This window comes from Molossus molossus, unplaced genomic scaffold (genome assembly GCF_014108415.1).
Source record: "Molossus molossus isolate mMolMol1 unplaced genomic scaffold, mMolMol1.p scaffold_m16_p_11, whole genome shotgun sequence".
NCBI lineage: Eukaryota > Metazoa > Chordata > Mammalia > Chiroptera > Molossidae > Molossus > Molossus molossus.
The window spans coordinates 53,261,453-53,286,094 of record NW_023425346.1 but is presented as its reverse complement, the minus strand read 5'-3'; the positions used below and the strand labels follow the sequence as shown (position 1 = coordinate 53,286,094).

Genomic DNA, 24,642 nt, shown 5'->3' with positions numbered 1-24,642 from the left:
TCTACAAATAAAATGAACAGGCAGAACAAAAGCATTCTCATAGATACAGAGAACATTTTGTTGGTTGCCAGATTGGGGGAGAAGGGGTTGGGGGAATGGGTGAAAAAGGTGAAGGGATTAAGAAATACAAATTGGTTGCTAGACTGACAAACCTCAAAGGGAAGGAGGGTGGGGAGTGAGAAGAGATAAACCAAAGAACTTATATGTATATATGCATAACCAATGGACTCAGACAACAATGTGGGGAAAGCAGGAGCGGGGCGGGAGTGGGAAGGAGGGGGTCAATAGGGGGAAAATGAGGAACATCTGAAATACATTCAACAATAAAGATAAATTTTTTTTTAAAAAAAAGTCGCGGCATTAGGAGGGTTGAGAACCAATGTGTAGAATCACCCTGGCTGGTTTTGCTCAGTGGTTTGAGCATCAGCCCACAGTCCAGAGAGACCTGGGTTTGGTTCCCACTAAGGGCATATAACTCCGTGGCAGTTTGTCCCCAGCCCTGGTTGGGGACATGTGGGTGGCAGCCAGTCGATGTGTCTCTCTCATGTCGATGTTTCTTTCTCTCTCTCTTCCTTCCTCTCTCCTTCTTGCTCTATCTGAAGATGAATACAAAAGTGTCCTCAGGTGAGGATTAAAAAAATTTTTTTAATAAAATAAAATAAACAATGGGTAGAATCGCCATAACATTTTGATGTTATCTGTCTAACGTCCTTCTCTCATTTCGCAATGCAGGTCATAGAGAAGAGTGCTGATCCCGAAGTGAACCTGCTCTTCTACCTGAGGGAAGTCCATATCCTATGTTTTACTGTAATCAACCAGGATTGGGTGGTAGAAAGTGACTATGCTAAGACTTCTAAAAAAAGTCACCCCATGTTTGTTCTGGGTAGATGACCTGGTGTTCAATTTGCAGAGTTTAGTTGGAGTTCAGAGAATGTATCTTGAAGTGATAGATTTGTATTTTACTTGTTGTATTTTTCACAACCGAAAGAACCCTCCAATGAACCATGAGGGTCATTGACTTTGGAGGCCCACAGTCATCCTGATGGTGGTTTCATATTCAGGAGCATAAATATTAAAATATCTGGTCAATTGCTCCGGCATGCCTGTCACTGACACTAGTTTCCCACAAGGGTGTTTCATTGACATGTCATGTATACCTTTCCTAACTCTTACTGAAGAAAACAAGGTTTTATAAACATTTCAAAATTCCAAAGTACAACTAATACACTCCCAGATCTCCACCTGGGTCTAGACCTTCTTTTCCCTCTTACCCCCCAAGACCTCCAGCAGACCTTCAATAAATACTCAAAAAGCATGTTTTGGCTTTGGATGCAGCTACAAAGGGCTGGCACGAGGGAGTGGTTGTGGCCATGGTCCCACAGCTCTACCTGGGATAAAACTGCACACGTGATGTGAGTGCATGTGTATGTGGGGAAATAGGCGTAAGCTCTGTTCTGGTTGTCAGTGTACTGCCGAGGCCATTTCCTGGCTCTGATGTTGTACTGTAGCTATGTGGGATGTCATCACTGGGGGAAGCTGGGGGACAGCTATTTTTGCAACTTCCTATGAGATAAAAATTACTTCAAAATAGTAAGTTAAAAATATTTATTGATATTCTCTACTAAGAACCAGGCTCTGTGTTAGGCTCCGGATATTCAGTGGTGTACGAGATAATATCATCTCCTCTTTCTCCAGGATATTTACCTTCTTCCCTCCATCTCTCTTCTTGCCTCCCAGTATACACCCCAACACACTATTTCTCCCTGTTCTTCTCTTGCCAAATGTATCTAATAAATTATGTGTACTTGATGCCTGCTTTTCTACTGAACCCCTTGCTGTGTGGTTTCCTACCCCATCATTTTACTGCTCTAGCTAATATATCTGCCCCTATTCCACTCACTATTCCAGGAGCTGGGCTTGTATCTGGAAAACAAACCAACAACAGGCCAAATCCTCTCTCACTGGCTCTGCCATCTCCCATTTACCCAATTTCAAAAATGTCACTGTTGCCCTGACCGGTTTTGCTCAGCGGTTGAGCATCAGCCCAAGGACTAAAGAGTCATGGATTCATTTCCAGCCAAGGGCACATACCTTGGTTGCAGTTCCTCCTCAGCCCTGGTCTGGGACCTGTGGGAGGCAGCCCGCCTTCCCAATTCTATCTGAAGATATTTGAAAAAGTATCCGCAGGTGAGGATTAAAATATATACATATAGATATATCTCACTGTAGGTCTGCACACCCTATCACTTCCCTTTATATCACTTCTAAATCCACTACATACTTCACCATGCTTTCTCTAGACTTCCTAAAATGAAGAAATTCATCTATATTAGGAATATGCTGAAAATGCATGGGCTCCCAAGTGAGCATGGCCAGAAGCAGCTCTAGGCAGAATTACCCCCACTCCCACTTCCCTATCTCCCTGGTGTCCTCCTCTGTTCATTCTTTGTGGCGCCCCATGCTATCAAGAAGTCATTCTAAGTAAATATGACTCACCTGAGACTTCTAGGCCCCAACCTCTAATTACAGAGCCAACAGTCCTGTAATAGAGCCAGAGGCTTTATTTTTAACTTGTTCCTCGGGTGAATGATTCACATGAATATTTGTGGATAACCACACAGAGGTGTCTGCCAGAGTCAGCCCCATGTGCACACACCACCGTCGGCCTGCTTCACTTTTCTCGAACACCACGGCCCCTTCCAAGGCCCTGTACCTAATTTATATTGTTTTTTAATTATTATTATTATTATTAATTTGTTTTTGTTACAGATGTTTCTCCTTTTTCCCCCATTGACACCATCCCTCCCATCCCTCCCACCCCATCCCCAGCTTTGTTGTCTATGCCATTGGTATGCATACATGCATATAAGTTCTGTAGTTTATCTCTTCCTCCCCATCTCCCCATCTTGTGAGGTTTGTCAGTCTGTACCCTACCTCTATGTCTCTGGGTCAATTTTGTTCATCAGTTTGTTTAGTTCATTATATTCCACAAATAAGAGATCATGTGATATTTGTCTTTCTCTGCTTGGCTTGTTTCGCTTAGCATAATACTCTCCAGGTCTCTCCATGTCATCTCAAAGGATAAGAGATCTTTCTTTCTTACAGCTGCATAGTACTCCATTGTGTATGTATCACAGCTTTTTTATCCATTCATCTACTGATGACACTTGGGTTGTTTCCAGATCTTAGCTATTGTATATTATTGGTTTTATATTTTTTCCCTGAAGACAGGTCCCCAATATGATAAAAACTTCAGGCTCCCACAAAACCCCAACTTGCCACTGACTTGGGGTCTGGCTTAGGTGCCATTCCCAGAAAGAGACACAGTCACACAGGAAACCAAATTTTGATGGGATATTCCCACCTTTTTTTCACCATTTCACTCCTTCCCAAGGTCGCAGCCTCCCACGGAGTCACCCGACCCATGCCAGCTGCCCTGCCCAGATCTGCCAGGGTGAACCCCTGGATCTCTTCCCCGTCTTCTTCCTCCATCCCTCCCGGCCTGGTATGAAGCAATCCAATCTGCAGAACCAGGAAACGCACTACTAAGAGTGAATGGCTCACAGCTACTCGGAGCAAGGACAGTGCGTCCTTTTAAAGCTGCTTGATGTCCGTGAGATCCTGGCTCCAGGACAGAACAGGAAATGAGATGTCTCAGAGGCTCCTGAACATGTTCTGGTTTGCCCACACCCATCACGTGCCCACCGCTGAAACCCTAACCCTGCCGTTCTTGCAGCACCAGGTGTTCAGATGTGAGCTAGAAAACAGCCTCTGCCCTCGGTCTCGTGAGGGAGACAGTCAGTGAAGGGCGACAGCAAGAGTCATAGGGCACTCGCCTCGGGCTTCGGAGAGAAGGGCATGGGTTGAGTAGGAGTTTTCTGGGAAAGTGGATGGCGTGGGGGCGAGAGGATAGTCCAGTCACTCCCACAGGGGTTGGAGTGGGGACAGAGGCACGATAATAGAGTGTTTTTGAGGAACTGAAAATTTTATTCTGGTGGATGTAAAGAGTGGTCACTGGGAGGATGGGGCAAGAGATGAAGGAGGCGTAAGATCCTTGAGGCAAAGGATCAGGTCAGGGCCTGATGACCATTTGATAAATGTCCAGATCCCAACGGAAATTCCAGGGTCAACTGCACACATTGGCCACCAGCATTAGTCTCAGGGCAACTTCTGGGTATGCTGTAAGGCTGTGTATCTTGGGGAAACTGAGAAAACTTTTCTACTTAAAGGACCCCAAAATAAACTGATATATTACTGTTTGTGTTTTACCTAAGTAGTGTTGTCAGCTTTAACATATAAAAATAGAGTATATCCAGTTATATTTAAATTTTAATGCATAGGATATACTTATTCTAAAATATTACTTATTGTTTATCTGGAATTCAGATTTAATTGGGCATCCTATACAAGGATAGACAAATGTAGGTTTACCGTTGTTCATATGGAAAATAATACAATAATTAGTAAATAATAATACAAGAATAAACTCTGTGTTTCACATACTCACAACTGTAAACCTACTGTATTTTATCTGGCAACCTACTTAATGGTGAACTTCAGGAAGAGCCGACAAACTACCAAAGTAACTGTTTGAAGCAGGTACATCTGGCGGGGCTGGAAGGAGGCATCAAACTAGCTGTTCGGTGACCAGAGGACAAAACAGCTGGACGCATCAATTTCTTACTTTTAATTCAAGGCTACGTTACACGTGCCTCAGAGGTGTTTTACTCCAGGGGTGTCCTGACCCAAAGTTCCATCTCTTTGTGCAGCAGTTTCTGAGATGAAGTTAGTCTTAACCTCCACCCGAGCCAGTAATGACCTGCACCCATGAAATCCTTTTTAAACCTCAACCAGAAAAGGTCTCAAGCAAATCTCAGCAGATTCTTACAGAACCTAAAGCAGGGATTGACATAGATTATTTGTTCTCCCTCTGTGAAAATATGCAAATGTCTTACAGGGAAAAAGTACACAGTGTTGACATTACTGGCTCAGGGACCATGGTTATTAAATTAATACTATCTAATCCCATAAGAAGGTAAAAGCATTGCATCACTGAGCCAGAGAAAGGTAAGTTGCCCAGGGGGTTCTTCTGAGTTTTGCACACGTGCCACCTCCACAGCAATACAACACGAGTCCAGAGTCCATTGTCCACAACTCTGAATTCAACAGGCTTTTTCCTTCCTCACTTGGATGCAAACCCTGATCTAACTGGCACGAGGTTCTCTGTAGTCCTCACAGATCCCTCATAGTGGGAGTATCCAGATGGTGCCCTGTAGAAATGGTCATGTGTTGAGTTACAAGGTGCTGCCCTAGTCCCTTTGGGAGTACCATCTTATTACCTTTCCAAAACGCGGGAAATTTTGCATTCAGAAGTGCATCTGGCCCCGAGGGTTTCAGATGAGGCTGTGCGGATCTGTAAGAATTTCTTCTCACCTTTATCAATGAGCTCTTTTACACGCAAAAGTGGAACTTGAGCAAGAAACCTTGGTATTTGCCACTCAGGAGAACATGTTACATGTTGTCAGTATTGAAGAAAGAAAAGTGTAAAAAGTAAAGGAGCCTGGGCCCCTCTTTTCCTTGACTCCCTTCTTTCCAGTCCACCTCACAGGCACGAAGTATAGCTGTGGGACAGGAGGCTGTGGTGCCTGCACCGTCATGGTGTCGAGATATGACCCCAAGGCCAAGAAGATCCAGTATCCTTCGCTTGCCTAGGGAGCTGCCTGGGCGCCCCTAGGAAGGATGTGGAGCCCCCCACTTTCTGTCCACATGCACTCCTCCCCTCTCTCCTGGTGTCTACGGCACTCCCACAGCCTCCAGGCCTGCCCTCCCTGCAGATTCCTAAGCTCCAGATCTTTCCCATGGACTTTCTTCCCATCCGAATATATTTAACTGGAATAGCGTGCAACCAGAGTATCGGTATTTTTAAAAGCTTTACACGGTTGGGAATCACTGGGCTTAACTAATCCATAGAGGTTTACGTTAAAATCAATATATCATCTTAGGATCAGTAAAAAGTGTCCTTTCCCTAGAATGAGGAAAAAAAGTAGAGCATAAGGATCTCTTGGAGGCTCTGCACAAAACTTGATTATTCTATTTTTCCATTTCTCTCTAATATCCTACACTAGCCACATATAAGTCCTTTCTTGAACACCTGCAGAAATTTATGGTTTTATATCTAGTGTTCTCTGTATTCTCAAGAAAATACAGTCTCATGTTTCTCCTGGACTGAAATTACTCCCTAAATTATGTTACCCATTCCCTGTGATTCCAATGTATTCTCTTTACTTAATTCTATCACAGTCATTATTCAGTTACAGCATGCCTGGTGCCCATCTGTTCTCTGTATGGGGCTGCTGTCACCACGATAGAAGGTATAGGAAGCATCAAAACCAGGATTCACCCTGTGCAGGTAAGTGTACTCTGATTGGGACCAGGTGTTGGTATAGGTATCCCACATAATTTCCAAATAGGTCACCAATTGTGAAATCCTCTGTGCTTTTAATTGTTGTGAGAGTCCATGCTTCATAGCTAGGGATTTTTTTTTCAAAGATTGGTATATAAAACAAGATTTCTTCATTAATTTTAATATATCTTAACTTCTCAGCCCATCTTTGCCCTAAACTAAAATAAGGACGGTTCAGTCTTATGAGAAAAAAAAAAAATGAGATAGGAAACCAGAAGTTTATAGAAAATACTGGCTGTCTACCACATTCAAAATACCGAACTCTGAACAAGAGGCTAATTATGTGTACAAACACTCCCCGCTGCTCCCCAAATGTCTTATGAGGAACTGAGAACTGTGTGCAATAAAACACAGCTAAAATAACAAAGTGTTTACTAAAGTTGACAGGACTTTTTGAAGAAATGGAAATGTTATTTTTATATGCTAGAATAGGGACTGCTGCCAACGTTAAGTTTTAAAAACAGTGTATAGAAAGAAAATTATAAATAGCTATATTTTTTCTTGACATTCCTTCCCTTAGAAAATTGTGTTTGGAACAATGGGAGCTAAAAGCTTTCTCTGACAATGTGTTCCCATTGATGGGTACTTGTTTATAGTGCATGTCTTCCAGCCATAGACTCAATGACTTTGATTTTACTAAGATCTTACCCCATACCTGTCTCATCACCTTAAGTTATAAAAGCACCTAATGCTGCAGCTCATCAGATTTCTTTCTCTCCAATCATTTGTTAAATTACACTTGACATTCAATATTATATTAGTTTCAGGTGTAAAACATAATGGTTAGACATTAATATAACTTATGAAGTGATCCCCCCGAGAAGTTCTAGAACACAGATGACACAATATAAAGTTAAAATACTATTGACTATATTCTCTATGATGTACTTTACATCCCCATGACTATTTTCTATCTGCCAATTTGTACTTTTTCTTTTTAACTTTTTATTGTTGAATGTATTACAGATGTTCCTCATTTTTCCCCCATTGACCCCTTCCTCCACACTCCCGCCCCCCTCCTGCCTTTCCCCACACTGTTGTCTCTGTCCATTGGTTATGCATATATGCATATAAGTTCCTTGGTTTATTTCTTTCCACCCTCCCAACCCCCCTTCCCTTTGATGTTTGTCAGTCTAGCAACCAATTTGTACTTCTTAATTCCTTCACCATTTTCACTCATTCCGCCAGCCCACCTCTCATCTGGCAACCAACAAAATGTTCTCTGTATCTATGAGAATGTTTCTGTTCTGCTTGTTGGTTTTGTTTGTAGATTCAATTGTGGATAGATATGTATTCATTGCCATTTTGTGTGTTCGTATTTTTTATCTTTTTCTTCAAGAATACCCTTCAACATTTTATATAATAAAGATTTGGTGGTGATGAACTCCTTTAGCTTTTCCTTGTCTGGGAAACTCTTTATATGGCCATTGATTCTAAATGACAGCTTTGCAGAGTAGAGTAATCTTGGTTGTAGGTTCTTGCTTTTCATCACTCTGAATACTTCTTGCCATTCCCTTCTGGCCTGCAAAGTTTCTTTTGAGAAATCAGCTGACAGTCTTATGGGGGCTCCCTTATAATTAACTAACTGCTTTTCTCTTGCTGCTTTTAAGATTCTCTCTTTGTCTTGAACCTTTTGCATTTTGATGATGATGTGTCTTGGTGTGGGCCTCTTGGGGTTCATCTTGTTTGGGACTCTCTGTGCTTCCTGGACTTGTATGTCTGTTTCCTTTACCAAGTTAGGGAAGTTTTCTGCCATTATTGTTTCAAATAGGTTTTCAATTTCTTGTTCTCTCTCTCTTCTCCTTTTGGTACCCCCAAGATGGCGAATGTTGCCATGCTTGAAGTTGTCCCAGAGGCTCCTTACACTCTCCTCATTGTTTTGGATTCTTTTTTCTTTTTGCTGTTCTGATTGGATGTTTTTTGCTTCCTTATATTCCAAATCAATGGTTTGCTCCTTGGCTTTACCTACTCTACTATTGAATCTGTGTAAATTATTCTTTATTTCAGTCAGTGCCTCCTTCATTTCTGACTGGTCCTTTTTTATGCTCTTGAGGCCCTCACTAAGTTTGCTGAGGTTCTCACTAAGTTCATTGAGCATCCTTATAAGCAGTGTTTTGAACTCAGCATCTGTTAGGTTGCTTACCTCCATTTCACTTAGTTCTTTTCCTGGAGTTTTGTTCTGTTCTTTTATTTGGGACCTGTTTCTTTGTCTCCTCATTTTGGCTGCCTCCCTGTGTTTGTTTCTATGTATTCCTTAACAAGAGGTATGGGCCTAGCTGAGACCAGGTGCTGCTTGTTTGAAAGAATTTAGGAAAACCTGAAGCAGGATCCAAGACAGGTCAATCCTATGGTAAAGCAACTGGCAACAGCTTGGGTGCGTCTGAAAGTTGGGTGGGGCGAGGCCTCAGGGAGTCACCAAGGCGGGGCAAACAGTGTGAGCCAGGTTGCTGGAGTCCCAGATATGGTGGCTGTCTGCCACCCCAGGGAAGGGCTCACCAAAGGAACAAAGGCCTCTGATTGCACATCTGTCCCGGACAAAGCCGCCTCTCCAGTCCTTGCTCCAATGCCAAACAGCTCACTTCTTCCCTGTAGGCCTCTGGTGCCTCTCAGGTTGCCTCCCCTCTGAGCTTAGAGGGATCAAATCCGAGTAAGTCTGTGCGCGGGCCCTTTAAGGGGAGCTGCCTGGGGCTCCAGCCGCCTCAGCCTCCCTGAGCCTCAGTTCCTGCTGGTTTTTCAGCCAGAAGTAATGGGGACTCCTCTTCCTGGCACTGGAACCCTGAACGGGGCACCTGGTGTGGGATGGGGACCAGCCCGTTGCACCTCCGCCCCTCCTACCAAGCCTCAATGCGGCTTCTTCTTTAATTTCGTTCGTAGTTGTAGAACTTCCATTCAGCTTGATTTCAGGTGGTTTTGAATGATGGTTGTTCTGTAGTTTAGTTGTAACTTTGATGTGGTTGTGGGAGGATGCGATACCACGTTTACCTATGCCACCGTCTTCCAATTTGTACTTTTTAATCCCTTCACTTTTTCACCCAGTCCCACAACACCCCTTCCATCTGGTAACCATGTGTTTGTTCTCTTTATCTATGAGTTTGTTTCTATTTTGTTTATTTGCTTATTTTGTTTTTTAAATTCCACATACAAGTGAAATCATATGGTATCTGTCTTTCTTTGTCTGACTTATTTCATTTAGCATAATACCCTCTAGATTTTAATAGGGATTGAATCTATAGATTGCTTTGGGTAGTGTGGACATTTTAATGAGGTTGATACTTCCTATCCATAAGCATGATAAATACTTACATTTATTTCTATCTTCTTCAATTTCTTTAATTTCTTATCATTTTCTGAGTATGGGCCTTTTTACTTCTTTGGTTAAATTTATTTCTCTATATTTTTGATGCAATTATAAATGAGACTGTTAAATTAATTTCTCTTTCTGATAGTTTGTCATTGATGTACTAAAAATGCAACCAATTTCTAAATATTTATTTTGTATCCTGATACTTTACTGAATTCATTTATCAGTTCTAATAGTATTTTGGTGAAATCATAAGAGTTCTCTATCTATATCATATCATTTGCAAATAATGATTGTTTATTCTTTTCTTTTCAATTTGGATGCCTTATATTTCTTTTTATAGTCTATTGTGTCATTTAAGGCCACTGTTTCCTTGTTGATTTTCTGCCTGTTTGATCTATCCATTAATGTCAATGGGGGGAGATAAACTCCCCTCTAATTACTGTACTACTGTGGATCTCTCCTTTTATGTCTGTCAATATTTGCTTTATATATTTAGGAGCTCCTATGATGGGTGCATGAATGTTTACAAGTGTTATATCCTCTTGTTAGATTGGTCCCTTTATTATTATGAAATGCCCTTCTTTGTCTCTTGTTATAGCCTTTGCATTAAAGTCTATTTTGTCTGATATAAGTAATGCTACCCCAGCTTTTTTGTTTGCTTATTTTCATTTACATGAAATATCTTTTTTAATCCCTTTACTTTCAGTCTGTGTGTGTTTCAATCTGAAGTAGGCCTCTTGTGGGCAGCATATGCATGGATTTTGTTTTCTTATCCAGTTAGCCATCCTATGTCTTTTGATTGGAGCATTTAATCCATTTACATTTAAAGCAATTATTGCTGGTTGTAGTTATTGCCATTTTATTTTTTATATTTTTCTTTTTTCTTTTCTTTTTCTTTTTCTTACAGAGGTCTCTTTAACAGTTCTTGTAATACTGGTTGGGGGGTGATGAACTCCTTTAGCTTTTTCTTGTCTTGGAAGCTCTTTATCTTTCCTTTGATTCTAAATGATAGCCTTGCTGGAGAGAGTAATTTGGGTTGTAGTTCCCTGCTTTTTATCACTTTGAATATTCTTTGCCAATCCCTTTTGACCTGTACAGTTTTTGTTGTGGAATCAGATGATAGCATTATAAGACCTCCCTTGTACATAAATAATTGCTTTTACTTCGGTTGCTTTCAAGATTCTTTGTCTTAAACCTTTGGCATTTTAATTACAGTGTGCCTTGTTGTGGGACTCAGGCTTGGCACCACCTGTGCCAGCAGGCTGGGTGGGAAAAGGGCTCCACCTAGGAACAGTCATGCCCACCAGCTGGCTATGTGGAAAAGCTCAACAAAGGAACAATGGTGTGCACTCCAGAACTTCTGCCCAGGAGTGAGCTGCCCCCCAGCCCTCACCTGAAGCCAAACATTTCAATTACTCCTGTACGTCTCTGGCACTTTTCAAGCTGCTGTCCCTTTGCTGGAACTTAGGGAAAATGTTTGTGAGTGAGTAAATCTGTACTCAGTCACTTTAAGAGGATGCCTGAGTCTCCAGCACTTCTCCATCTCACTTGGACAGAAAGCCTGCTGATTTTCACAGTCAGATATTGTAGGGACTCCTCTTCCTGGCAACTGGTACTCTGAGTATGAGGCTGGAATCCCTTGCTCCTTAGGGGGGACCTCCCCAGCCAAGATATCCCACCTTATTTTTAACCAGAACATGTGGGTATGGGACCAGCCCATTCTGAGTCTTTGCCCTTCCTACCAGTCATTATGTGGCTTCTTCTTTATATCCTTAGTTATAGAACTTCTGTTCAACTAGTCTTCAGGTGGTTCTCAGTGATGGTTGTTTTACAATTTAGTTGTAATTTTGATATGGTCATGGGAGAAGTCAAGCACAGTATTTACCTACTCCACCATCTTGACTGGAAGTCTCTCTCAAATCTTGATAGAACACATGCTAGATTTGTTCAGTAGTGCCCTGGAACCAGCTCATACTGGCTTGTGAGAGTTGATTGTTAAATTTTCAAGGATCTTGTGAGCTATTGACTAAATACAGCTATTATTAACATTTAAACTATACAAACTTTAAATTAAATAAGTAATGTTAAAAACAAAGTTAATAAATATCACCATTCATTATCTCCTAATTATTTTACTACATTTTACTATTATTTATGCTCTTGAGATCATTTGTCTATTATATCTGCTTGGTGGAAATGACATAGAACGGTATGCCACTGTACATCTCTTCCCAGATCCACGTTCAATGACATCACATTGGAAGGCTGACATCAGCCCTATTGGAAATATTTGCACAACTATAATTGGTAGGAACCACAAATCAGGGTTTGTTCCCCCAGATATCCATTTGTTAAATATTTACCACCACATTTACAACCAGTTTATATGCCACATCTGAAACAACTTGCCATCTAGCAATAAATCCAACACAGCCACATTTCCCTTTAACATTAGAACAATGTCTGTCCTTTCTTTTCTTTTTAAATATAATCTACATTATTTTTAATGGTTACATATATGCCATTGTTGCATTAGCATAATTAATTCTTTTTTTCCAGTTATAGTTGATGTTCAATATTATATTAGTTTTCGTTGTACAGCATAGTGGTTAGACATTTATTTAACTTCCAAAGTGATCCCTCCAATAAGTCTGATACCATAAAGAGTTATTACAATATTATCAAATATCTGTTGCTTCACTTGAGCCATAGATGATGTACTTGGCTTTCATCTCAGGGGAAAGGCTATTTGAAAAATGTTGAGGCACCCTGCAAGAGAAATTCGGGACAGATACACACACAGGAACCCAGAGTCATGTCACCCATCTACATCTTCATTGCATAGGTTCTTTGTATAGACTGGACAAAGTAAATTGCTATTTCTCACTCTATCTCCTGTCTGGTGTCCAGGATAAGGAAACAAAGGCTTAAAGCATAAATAATGTATCATTTCCTCCCAGGAAAGACTTGCCAAGTGTCACGGCACGCAATGTGGCTTCTGCAGCCCAGGGATGGCGATGTCCATCTACACGTTGCTGAGGAACCACCCAGAGCCAACTCCTGATCAAATAATGGAAGCCCTTGGAGGTGAGCGTTCTTGGCCTTCTGTAGGAAAGACCTAAGGTAGAAATTGCCCAAGTGACTAGAGAAGAAGGTCCCAGCCCATGGAGAGAATTTGTGGCACAATTTTGGGGTTCTTCTTTAGTACCTCTCTTTACCCAGGTCCTTTCCAGAAAGTGATGCCTTCATTTTGTCAATAGAGATGCCAAGAATTGGGGCCATATTGGTTTCATCACAAAACCTTCTCCCTTAATAAAGCCTATTGTCACTGCAAAGGCATCCACATGGGCTCTTTATAACACTTTTATTAATTTGTTTTTGTTACAGATGTTTTTCATTTTTCCCCCATTAATACCCTCCTCCTCTCCCCCCCCCCCACCCTATTCCCAGCTTTGTTGTTCATGTTCATTGGTCATGCATACATGCATTCTTTATAACACTTTTAATAGGATCTTTTCAAAAAGTGGAAATTTGAGTAGTATTAAAGAACAAGATTTTTGTTGTTTATTTTTAAATAGATCTGTTAGAATCATTCATTAACTCTACTTAAGTTAATTTTACAAAAAGAATAGACTTTCAGATACTTTATAGTTTTGTTTCTGGTTGGGTTCATTATAAGATTTAAGAGATCATAGATAGCAATTAGTTATCACAAATAAGGTTGGTGGACAAGGCAATTTTCTATAACAAATAGTTATCAAGTTTAAATAAAGAAACACAATTTTCTACCCCCCATTCCCCAAAGCATGTCATGTTAACAATTGTGGTCTTCTGTAATAAACGTACCTAGTTTCAAGGTAATTGGTCACTAGTTCTTGGAGAAAGCTGTAACAAAAATTCAATTATATGATGAAAATACATAGACTAAAACAAAGTAAAAACTCAACATAAATTTTATGGTAACTGATATATAAATATTCTCTATTAATTTCCCTTATCTCTCAACAACTCTTTTATTCAAAATTTTTCAGTTTCTCATTAAGTACTACTAAAACTTTGGCCTATGGTTTCAATTATAATTTTAACCAAACTTGAATAGAGTTTAACAATAGGCAATCTTTGTTCAATAAAATAATCCACACTAAAGAGGTGTATAGGGCTTTGAAAAATCAGGTATCTTGTGATTTGCCTTACTTTTTGTTTATTTCTTTGAATATACACAGTCTTAAAGAGATGGGTTATTTCTTCCCAGATTCTATGCCTATAATTCACATAACAATGACTATGAGACAGTGTTTTAAAGTCTGGCTAAATTAATAAAGTAGATAACCTTAGTCTAAGTGTGGATAACTTGGAGAGTCTATTTGGTTCACAATCTATTTACTTGAGCTCTTTATATAATTATAATCTTAATATAACCTCACTGATAACCTTCAGGTTCATATTTTAAGAAAAACAATAATATAAAATTCAAAGAAATGCAATTAGGTATGGCACCTACCTTCTGAAATGGTCAACTGATACAAATCACTGTTTTATTTAATCTTGTCTTTACCTTCAAGACTAAGGAAATACAACTTTTGAATTTTTATCTTTTTTTTCCTCCCTCAGAATCAGAAGAATTTCTGCAATGGGTGCTATTAGTTTCCCTTGGGGGGCTTTAGTAGGATTTCTAGACTTAGCATTGTTTATGTGGCCAAGAACAAAAAACAAACAACAACTCTGATGCTAGTTTTCTCCAGTCTTTAATGTTTTCTTAGAGTTTATCAGAGAGAAAGTGTCCATTGCCACCTAAACACTCTATTCCATGCTATATAGCTATGTTCTAGACATTGCCGTTCCTTTTCTCTATTCCCAAGAGAGATTCCTAAGTCACACATCTTCTATATTCTTTCTTCTTAGCAAAAGGAAAGATAGATTATGAAATCTGAATCCATTCTTGTACATGTAGTTTCTCCCTAAACTATCCTCATTCTAAAAGGAGTACACCCATCAATCAAATTTCCACCCGACTCACTGGCATCAAATTCCCACACAACACTTTACTTCTAGGTGTTTAAACCTGCCCAATTCACAGGTACATTGCTTCTGAAATTTTAAAATTGTATTTAAACATAATTTTAATAATGCATTCCTATTTTGAAAAATTAAAAGGCAAGAAAAAAAACCTCATTCTATTTCTGCCACCAAGAGACAACCATAATCAGATACTTCTGTTTTCTTTCAGCCTTTTCTACATATAGTTTTTGTTTGCTTATTTTAAATATTTGTGACTACTATATGTACAGTTTTACACTGTATATATAATTTTAACAGTATAACATAAAATTTTTTTCATGCTAATAAAACATCTTCATAAAGATTATTTATACTGGCTGCAAAATTTGAATGTAGTTTCTAAGAAGATAATGATTTCCTCACCTTTTACACTATGCTTTGGAAATGTTGATTGATTTAAAAATATCAGGTCCTTATTGAACACCTACTGTGCTATATCATTCATGTATCATTCAAGAACATCGAAGAAAACGCTTGCTTTCTCCAGGAGCTTAAGAGCCAGTGAGGAAGATAAGGCATGTGCTCCAGCACAGTAGATGATAAGCCTGCAGAAGAATCCAGACAGTGAGTTGGTACAGCTCTGCTGGGGTGTTAGAGCTTGGAGAGAGGGGGCTGGGCCCTGACAAATGGATACAATTTCCATATGAGGACATTTGAAGAAGAGACTGCGTGAGAAAAGCTTAGCAAAGGACCACATCTGAGATGTTAGGGGAGGCAGCAGATTACATGAGTTAGTTCAGGGGTAGGAAATAAAACAGGAAAACTTCACTGGGGAAAACTATAGAGACCTTTGTGATATTTCAGGAAGAAAATGTGATCACAAGATCTGTTTTTGAAGAACATCTCTGTTCCAATGACCCATTTTGCTGGTTTGGGAAACAAAAAAGGAATTTAATTACTAATATAGCTTTCCCCTGAAAGTAAGAAGCACAAATATGCAATATATTTCTATATCATTCATTAAAAATTAATCTCTTCTTAATCAGGTAATTTGTGTCGCTGTACTGGATACCGACCAATTGCAGAAAGTGGAAAAACTTTCTGTGTGGTAAGTTAGAATAAAAAATATGTATATAAAATTTTCAGTTGATTTAATACATAATAAACCTTGGTATAATCATCTATTATATTCAGTTATCTCTAAAATAACCCCTTGTTGAGCTTTGTAACCCTGAAAGTTGTTAAATGCCACTGTTGGTATTTTTTTTTTTTTTAATAAACCTTTTACATCTACTTAATAGTCCTAAATTAGGCACTTTCCTCAGAAATATATGGTCCATAACTTCAATAGATGTAAACTCTACTGAAAATGAAATACAGACAGAGAAACAATTAAACCATAATTGAAAAGCAAGATTATTAAAAGCTCAATATATCCTCTATACCATGTATAGAAGTTTTGAAAGAATGTGTATTAAAGAGAATTAATGAGCCGGAAGGGAAAACACAGAGGAGACTTAGGAAGAACAAGCCTGAAAAGACACGATGGAAATGAGTGCATGGACTAGTGCAGCAGCCTACGCATGAGTAAATGAGGACCTACACCTGCGTGGAAAGATAACTTTCAGGAATAAGATTGCAGGATCATAACCTCCAGATGACGAAAGATGCAGTGAAAAAGAAATCCACAAATTCTAAATGTTTTTTAAAAAGAAACTATTTTAGGCCAGTAATGAAGAATTCAAATGCTTTCACAAACTATAGGCTAGTTTATTTTAAATCCTGAGTAAGATATTATTTAAGTCGAACCATATGAATTGCCAGTATTCTACCTTCTTTTTTTAAGAGCTGCATTCTCATCTTTCTTTTTTCTTTATTGATTTTTTAGAGAGAAAGGAAGGGAAAGGGAGAGAGAGGTAGAAACATCGATGACAGAGAACATCTATTGGCCTCCTCCTGCATGCCCCACACTGGGGATTGGGCCCACAACCTGGGCATGTGCCCTGACCTGGAACTGAACCAGCAACCTCTTGGTGAATGGGTCAATGCTCAACCACTGAGCCACACCTGCCGGGCTCTACCATTTCTGACCCATGAAAACAATAACTTCATATGATTCAGCCTAATACTATGTAATTATTTTCCTGGAGACAAAATCTGTACAGATAAGTATTTTTGACTCACTCACTCTTGGGTTGCCACATTCAGACATTTACAGTTAGTTTCTTTATTATGCTTAACATTGTAACAAAATCCAAATCTCTTCTTAACTAAATTACCTTACATGTAAAAATATAAGCGACCACTTTAGCGCTTCCTAGTGTCAAATACCGTGTGTATCTATCCCATATTTAATCTAACAAGCATGTTAAGAAGTATTTTACTTTCCTAATTTAACAAACTCAACCCAGCCAGTATGTGTTAAAGTAGGAACTAGAACCCAGGTCTCCTTGTTTCCATGTATGAAGTCAAACTATTGGTCTGTGAGCACCACAGACTCTTAAGCTGTGTCTGTACCTGAGATGGGCAGACAAGAATGAAATGATTCATCTGAGAGTTACAGAAACTGACCAGTGAGTTGAGACCCAAAACACCATTTTGAGGCTGCGTGAAATATTCTGAAAATTAAAATCGTTCGGGACTTAAATTATCCCAATAATTCAGGATAGCTACAATAACATCCAAATAAACTCAAGTTTTCAGTTTCTTTATACATGTGTGTAGAAAGTCGTAAAGGCAGTTTGTCTTCCCAAAGCTTTATTAAAGGTACACACTGTATGATCCTTACAATGAAGGAGAGCCATCTTTTTTTGGTTTTTAAATTACCACCTTTTGACTACACTCCATTGACCTCATTTTTAGTAGAAAGCCTTAGCTGCTGGCCACACATTCCTCTCTCTTCATTCTCCCCTGAGATTTGAGTGAGACCATTAACAAGGCCCTATTGTGAGCTTGGTGCACATTCTCTGCCATTTTCTCCAGCTGTTCAGTGATATAATACCTTGCTCTCCGCCCAGCCCCTTACAGAGTCCTCGAGGGCAAGGACGTTCTCTACCTCCTCCTGTGGGGCCTGGGCACTGCCAGGTACTTGGGTTAGTATTTAAAGAATCAACCAATAAATTTGTTTAAAACTACATTGCTTCCTAAGGAATCCACTGTTTGTCAAATGAAAGGATCAGGAAAATGTTGCATGGATCAAGAAAAAGTGTCTTTTGTGAATAGACAGGAGAGGGTAAGTATCTGGTGTTTCACTACAGTTGGAATTGACTGAAAAAGTAGCCACAGAAACCTAATTTATTCAAGTTTTCTATTCTTTTCAGTAAATTCAGGGCATAAACCACCTTGAAAAGTCCTCAAAATGAGCAAGCCCATGCCTTTCATGAGGCCAGTCACCACAAAAGGTTGTTTTCCTTCAGAACCCTTACAACTTTCAGTGACTTATCTGGGCTTACCTACCCCCTTAACCCCCAATCAAGCAACGTAAGCAGTGATACATCTTTATGCTCATGGCAAATAAATATCTGCAGTTAATACCTGAAACTCAACACAGAAGTTTAAAACCCAATTCCTGGCACCAAAAGAGCCAGTCCAGAGTTTAGTACATCTGCCAGGGAAACCATCATGGTCCTCCGAAGGTGGGAGGGGTTCCACTCAGGGACACCTCGTGGCTCCAATACCTACCTTTTATGTCTGAGGTGTCAGAGGTATGGGCCCTAACTCTGACATCTGCAGTTAGAGATTCCTGTCATCTCTCAGTAACTCTGAAGTTCCAGTTCTATTTTATTTTGTTTTGTCAAGATATGTACCAAACTGTATAATGAAGACGAATTCCAGCCCTTGGATCCATCCCAGGAACCTATATTTCCTCCTGAACTGATAGTAAGACTCTTTTCTTTTGTTATTTCATAATATAACATAGTATAAGCTTTTTTGTATTCCACTGTGGAATTACTGGGTTTTAGACATTAAAAGTTGAAACTGCCCAATACAATAACCCATTCTTAGGAACTTGTTCAGTACCATTGCAAATAATCTGAAGTGGACAGCTTAGAAGGGCGGGGCTGCCAGGACCTCAGAGATGCTTTGGTTCATCCCCTCAGTTGAAGATTCTAAGCTCAGAGCATGTAGGTGACTTAACCAGCGTCACAAAGCTACACTGTGAGAAATGTTTAAGGCACTTTGAAAAACTGGTGAAGTAAAAATCAAATGATACTTATTATAATAGAATTATGTTATTATAATTAACCTCTGTGATTTCAACTCAACTGGGAGAGAGAGAATAATATAAATAGTGTGATAATCTCATTATTCCATTCCATGACTATGCGCTGGAGAGAGCATGAAATGAGGGATATGATTTTATGGGCTATTCAGAAGGTCTCAGTCCTGCACACCCCTCAGAGTGTGAGAACTTGGACACACCTAGTATTTAAAGATTATATGTATGCATATATGTGTGTGTGTGTGTGTGTGTGTGTGTGTGTGCGTGTGTGTGTATTTTCAGAGTTGTAATAAAATCCACATACAGTATACCTGATGGATGATTTTAGAGGTCTTTTGCAAGGGTAATTTTGCTATGAGCAATTTTTGTCCTACCCAAAATCCTCGTCCCAAAGATGAGGACCCTCTAACTCACTCTTGGGACAGAATTAGAACAAGAAGCCTGGCCCTTTAGACACTTTCACTATATCATGCTACCTCTTCTTCATCACTTGCTTCACAAATATAGAGTTTGCTCTACTCTGTACACAGGAATTGATGAGCAGACACCTATTATGATGTGTATTCAATGGTGTCCAAACAAAACTTAAAAATCTAGTTTCAAACAAGGCCACACTTTCCTATTCCCTAGAAGTTAGGTCACCTCAGAAAACTAAAATGACCAGCAGTTCTTTTGGACACCCAGAGCAGTGCATATACTCATGGTATGTAGTCCAACAGCCTTACTTGAAAGTCTATTGGCTTTGCTTCTCTGCAGAGAATGGCAGAAGATCCAAACAAGAAAAGGCTGCTGTTCCAAGGGGAGAAGACTACCTGGATTACTCCTGTGACTCTCAACGACCTTCTGGAGCTGAAAACCAATTACCCCAAAGCCCCCCTTGTCATGGGGAACACTGCAGTGGGTGAGTGATTTTAAAGTATATTCTTTAGGTAACCCAAACACCTGTGTCTCATTTTAAACTTCATGAATGCAATTCATTTTTTTAAAATATATTTTTAGTACAGCCGGTGTGGCTCAGTGGTTGAGCGTTGACCCATGCACCAAGAGGTCGCCAGTTCGATTCCTGGTCAGGACACATGCCCAAGTTGTGGGCCTAATCCCCAGTGGTGGGGCGGGGGGCATGCAGGATGTGGCCAATCGATGTTCTCTCTCATTGATGTTTCTATCTCTCTCTCCCTCTCCCTTCCTCTCTCTCAAAATCAATAAAGAAAAAAATATATATGTTTTTATTGATTTTTTTAGAGAGAGGCAAAGCAAGAGAGAGAGAGAGAAATATCAATCAGCTGCCTCCTGTACGCACCCTACTGGGGATCAAGCCCACAACCTGGGCATGTGCCCTGATTGGGAATCAAACCAGGACCTTTCAGTCCATGGGACAATGCTCAATCCACTGAGCCACACCAGCTGGGCTGCAATTCATTCTTATTCATGGATACCCCTGGCCTAAAAATGCTTTGCTGTTTTCTTTTGCAACTGTCATTTGTGTCACAATTTTCACTTTGGATTATCAGGAAGCAACCTCTATTAGCATCCATTGACTTCCGTTTCTAATTGCTTTAAATGCTTTTCTCCTTAAGGACCCAGCATTAAATTCAAAGATGAATTCTATCCAGTTTTCATATCTCCACTTGGGCTTCCAGAACTGTGTTCTATGGACAGCACAGATGATGGTATGCACCTTCTTTTTCAAATAAGATGTAATGATTGGCTGTTGGTGGGCTGTTAATTATATACACGGGGCTGATTTGAGCACTTCAGAGAATACCTAACCTCATTTATTCATTCAAAAATATTTATAGAGTATCTACTATGTGTTTTCTATGAGCTTTTTCAAACTAACCCATCAACTGTGTCACTGAGTACTACATTGTCGTAGGAGCCATCTGGTGGGAAGATGCCACATAGTTCAGCCAAGTGTGGAAAGATTGGCTGAACAAGAAAACTTAAAACATAGAATGGCTGGTAGGAAAGGGTCTCGACAGACATTACTTTCTAATTCACACATTTATTGAAGGCTCATCTACACCCACACACATTCACACACACACACACACACACACACACACAATCTGAGCTACAAAATTTGAAAGTTTAACCATGAACAACAACCTTATTTATTTTACACTCTTTTCACAATTTGCCAAGTGCTTTCATATCTCTTGTTTCTTTTGATCCTCACCACAACCCTGGGAGGTACACATAGCAGGTAGCCTTGGCATCTCCATTCTCCTAATGAAGATATAAACTCCAAGGGCTTAAGTGACTTCCCACCTTCAGACAGCTACACAGTTAAGTCAGGACTAGATCCTGTGTCTTCTTCCTCTTCGTCAAGTACTCCTTCTACATAATGCACTGAGGAAGGCTATCGGAGAAATAGATCCCAACACCCACTACCATAACCCAACATTTGAGTGAATAATAGGTTATAGGAGCTAAAAATGCTACATAATACAGGGTTCTCTCCAGCAATCAAATAAAAAATGGTCTGCTTCCTCTCCGACCTTCTAATCTTAAGTCAGTCTGCCCATTAATTTTTTTTCACCTGTAGAAGTCACAGGAGGAGATGAAGCAGGAGGAAGGAAGCCAGGCTGGTACAGGATAGGGTTGGAAAAAAGATGTGGAGGTACTTGGTTAGGTAGGGGGTCAGGGGTTGGGGACATAGAGCCTGTAGAATTGAAACCAATGTTTCTCAATCCTTTTATTGTTGCCTCTCTAAGGGGCAACAGAAGTTTGTTCTCTAATCATCCCTCTATGAAATTTTAAAACCACAGATAGACAATATATTTATGTACAGTATGTAAATCAGAGCTTTATACATGAACTGGAAAAGATTTTTTTTATCCCCTTGAGGGCAGTATTGCCCTCCTTAAGAATTCATAAACCAGATGACATCACTACTCAAAGCAATCGGTCCGTGCACCTGCAGTGAAACTGACCCAGGCACAGATGGTGTCTGTTCTCGTTCTGATAAAGAAACAACAGGAAGAGATGGCTCTGGAAGAGGCAAACAGGCAGTGTGAATTTGTAGGTTGATGCCACGTAAGCTTACTGATCTTCTAAAAGTCTTACAAAATCTTGGCTGAAATATTAATATTTGATCAATATTTTCAGGAAAACACTAAATCTAAAATTAACTAATAAATTTCAGATATCCATGATTTATATATACTAAAGTATATGACTATACATGACAGAAAAAGAATTTGGTACCTAATATCTGGGAATAACGCAAATTGCTAGAAATAATCTTTATCTTTGGTTTTTGTCATTCTAAGTTAATATAAAAAGAGAAGATATATTTGAAAGGTTGCTTCCATGCAGCCCATTTTTTTTACAGTTTTTTACAGTTCACTTTAAGGTTTTATTCTAATATCTTATTTTCAGGGGTGACAATAGGTGCAGGCTACAGCCTCACCCAGTTGAATGATGCCTTACACTTCATTGTTTCGAAGCAACCAAAGGAGAAGACTAAGACCTACTATGCCCTCCTGAAGCATCTGAGGACACTTGCCGGAACCCAGATCAGAAATATGGCCGTACGGTCTCTAGTGTTATATAAATTAAGCCATAGTTATACACAATCACACAGTTCTGTTCAGTTTAGCAAACATTACTCTGAAGAGGAAACCCAACAAGTCAGTGTTGAATAAATAGCTACAACATCAGTGTGAGTGTGAGAGTGTGTGTGTGTGCCCAAAGTGAGAGGTGTCACATTGTGTGTAAGTGTGTACTAAGAGAGAGAAACAGCATATAACAAGATTATGGTTCTGGAATCTGAAGATACCCAAATTCCAATCTCAGCCTGTCACCTATGGGTGGTGTGATCCTGGAGAAGCCACTTGACCTCTTTAAGTCACTATTTCTTAATTTTAAAAATATAGTTTCACCCAGCCAATATGGCTCAGTGGTTGAGCATTAACCGGTGTACCACAAGGTCTCTGGTTTGATTCCTGGTCAGGGCACATGCCTAGGTTGCAGGCTTGACCCCCACTAGGGGGCATGCAGGAGGCAGCCCATCAATGTTTCTTCTATCTCTTCCTCTCCCTTCCTCTCTCTCTAAAAAATACATCAATAAAAAAGTAAAATAAAATACATTTTAAAAAAACACTATTATTAAAAATTAAAGTTCAACCAAGTGTCTCTAAGATCCTGCCCAGTTCTAATAGTCCATGAAATACATCTTATCCAAGGTTTAATAAATAAGAGCATACATTTCCTAAATATTCTTTTATGGATGGTTCTCTTCTTAGAACTTAGCAGTGAGGTCAGTTTCTAAACATGTGTATCCCGGATGTCAATTCTTGGACGTCCCCCAGTTATCTAGCTTATTGAGGTTTTCTTATTATTTAAGATTTAAGAGAAATTGGTTCGAACTACTGTCCATTCAGAGGAGAGCGCATTTTCCCTAATAGTTTCTGATCCTACTTCTGTTGATTCTCAAAATCCACCATATGTTTTCACCTTTGGCATCTACTATCCCTTTTTCTGGACCATGTTTTCCTCTCATTATCTCACCTTCTTAGCTCCTTTCAAAAGTCCTCATTATTGACAGTTTGGGCAAGAGAGAAGAGTTCTATTGCATAGCAGCTCAGCAAACATTTTAAAAATGAATGTCACATATCCTGGTTCTTTAGAGTTTACTCAGCCTCTACCTTCCCCTGTGTTATTGAACACTCGTTCTAGGGTCAGTTCTTAAAGAGATGTTTCTCCTCTTTACACATGGGAAAGGAATATTTTCTCAAGCAAAGAGTTTGAACTGGAGTCAGGGGTAGGAATCTTGCCCCATGTGTTGTCTGAATCTAGCTGCCCCAAAGTTCTGCCAGATCTTTCTGTGAAGCAGAGAAGAGAATTAAAAGCTTACATAAGATCCCTGTGTACATGATGCTTATTTGTTAAATAACTAAGTGTAGCTTTTTTAAAGTGTCATCTTTATTTAGACTTTAGGAGGACATGTGGTGAGCAGGCCGAATTTTTCTGACCTAAATCCGATTTTAGCAGCAGGAAATGCCATCATCAATGTGATATCTAAAGGTAAGAGACCAATTTTTTGGCATATCGTTTTATAGTTACCACTGTCAGGTAGCTCCTTCCATAAACCATAAACTAGGAACCCAAGAATATCTAACTTAGACTTACCAAAAATATATAGGCTCTATCTACATTCCCTCAAACACCAGGATGAAACTGAGATAAATTATTCTGTTCTCCAAATGCTCTATATCTTATAGATCAGATAAATTACTGCACAAGACAATTTTTCTTAACTATTTGGCCACATTCACGCACAGTATAGAAGCAGTTATCAAAAAATATATGAGCTGTATCTCTGTGGTTTTAAAGTTTTGTGGCATATTTGATTGCAGAGTTTCATAAAAGTGGAATTTTTTTTATAGGACTTTTCACTTTAAACAAAATCAAGTTTGTGGGGCATATTATCCATTGCTTCTCTATTCCTAACAGCTTGATCCTTGCCAAGGGAAAATATTTTAAACTCAAGGAAATAAAAACAATGCATATTATTCATAGAGCTATTGTTGTAAGACACCCTTTCTTTGATTAAAATCACATTTAAAAATATGGTGGATCAAATAAGAGAGCAGAGTAAATTGCTTAAAGAAAAAAAGCTATATATCAGGTATCTCACCTCTACCACTT

General features: G+C 39.4%; 1 protein-coding gene across 1 annotated transcript in view; it reads left to right on the top strand.

The window, feature by feature from the left end:
* Positions 1-726: 726 nt before the first annotated feature.
* LOC118624998 (aldehyde oxidase 4-like) overlaps positions 727-24,642 on the top strand; it is a 70,809-nt gene continuing 46,893 nt past the window's right edge. Inside the window, exons 1-11 of the mRNA XM_036253335.1 lie at positions 727-799; positions 5,597-5,693; positions 6,301-6,409; positions 12,728-12,854; positions 15,812-15,873; positions 17,914-17,997; positions 18,564-18,644; positions 19,744-19,888; positions 20,565-20,657; positions 22,372-22,523; positions 23,925-24,018. Coding sequence (XP_036109228.1) covers positions 727-799; positions 5,597-5,693; positions 6,301-6,409; positions 12,728-12,854; positions 15,812-15,873; positions 17,914-17,997; positions 18,564-18,644; positions 19,744-19,888; positions 20,565-20,657; positions 22,372-22,523; positions 23,925-24,018 — 1,117 coding nt within the window. The remainder of the gene's footprint in view (positions 800-5,596; positions 5,694-6,300; positions 6,410-12,727; positions 12,855-15,811; positions 15,874-17,913; positions 17,998-18,563; positions 18,645-19,743; positions 19,889-20,564; positions 20,658-22,371; positions 22,524-23,924; positions 24,019-24,642) is intronic.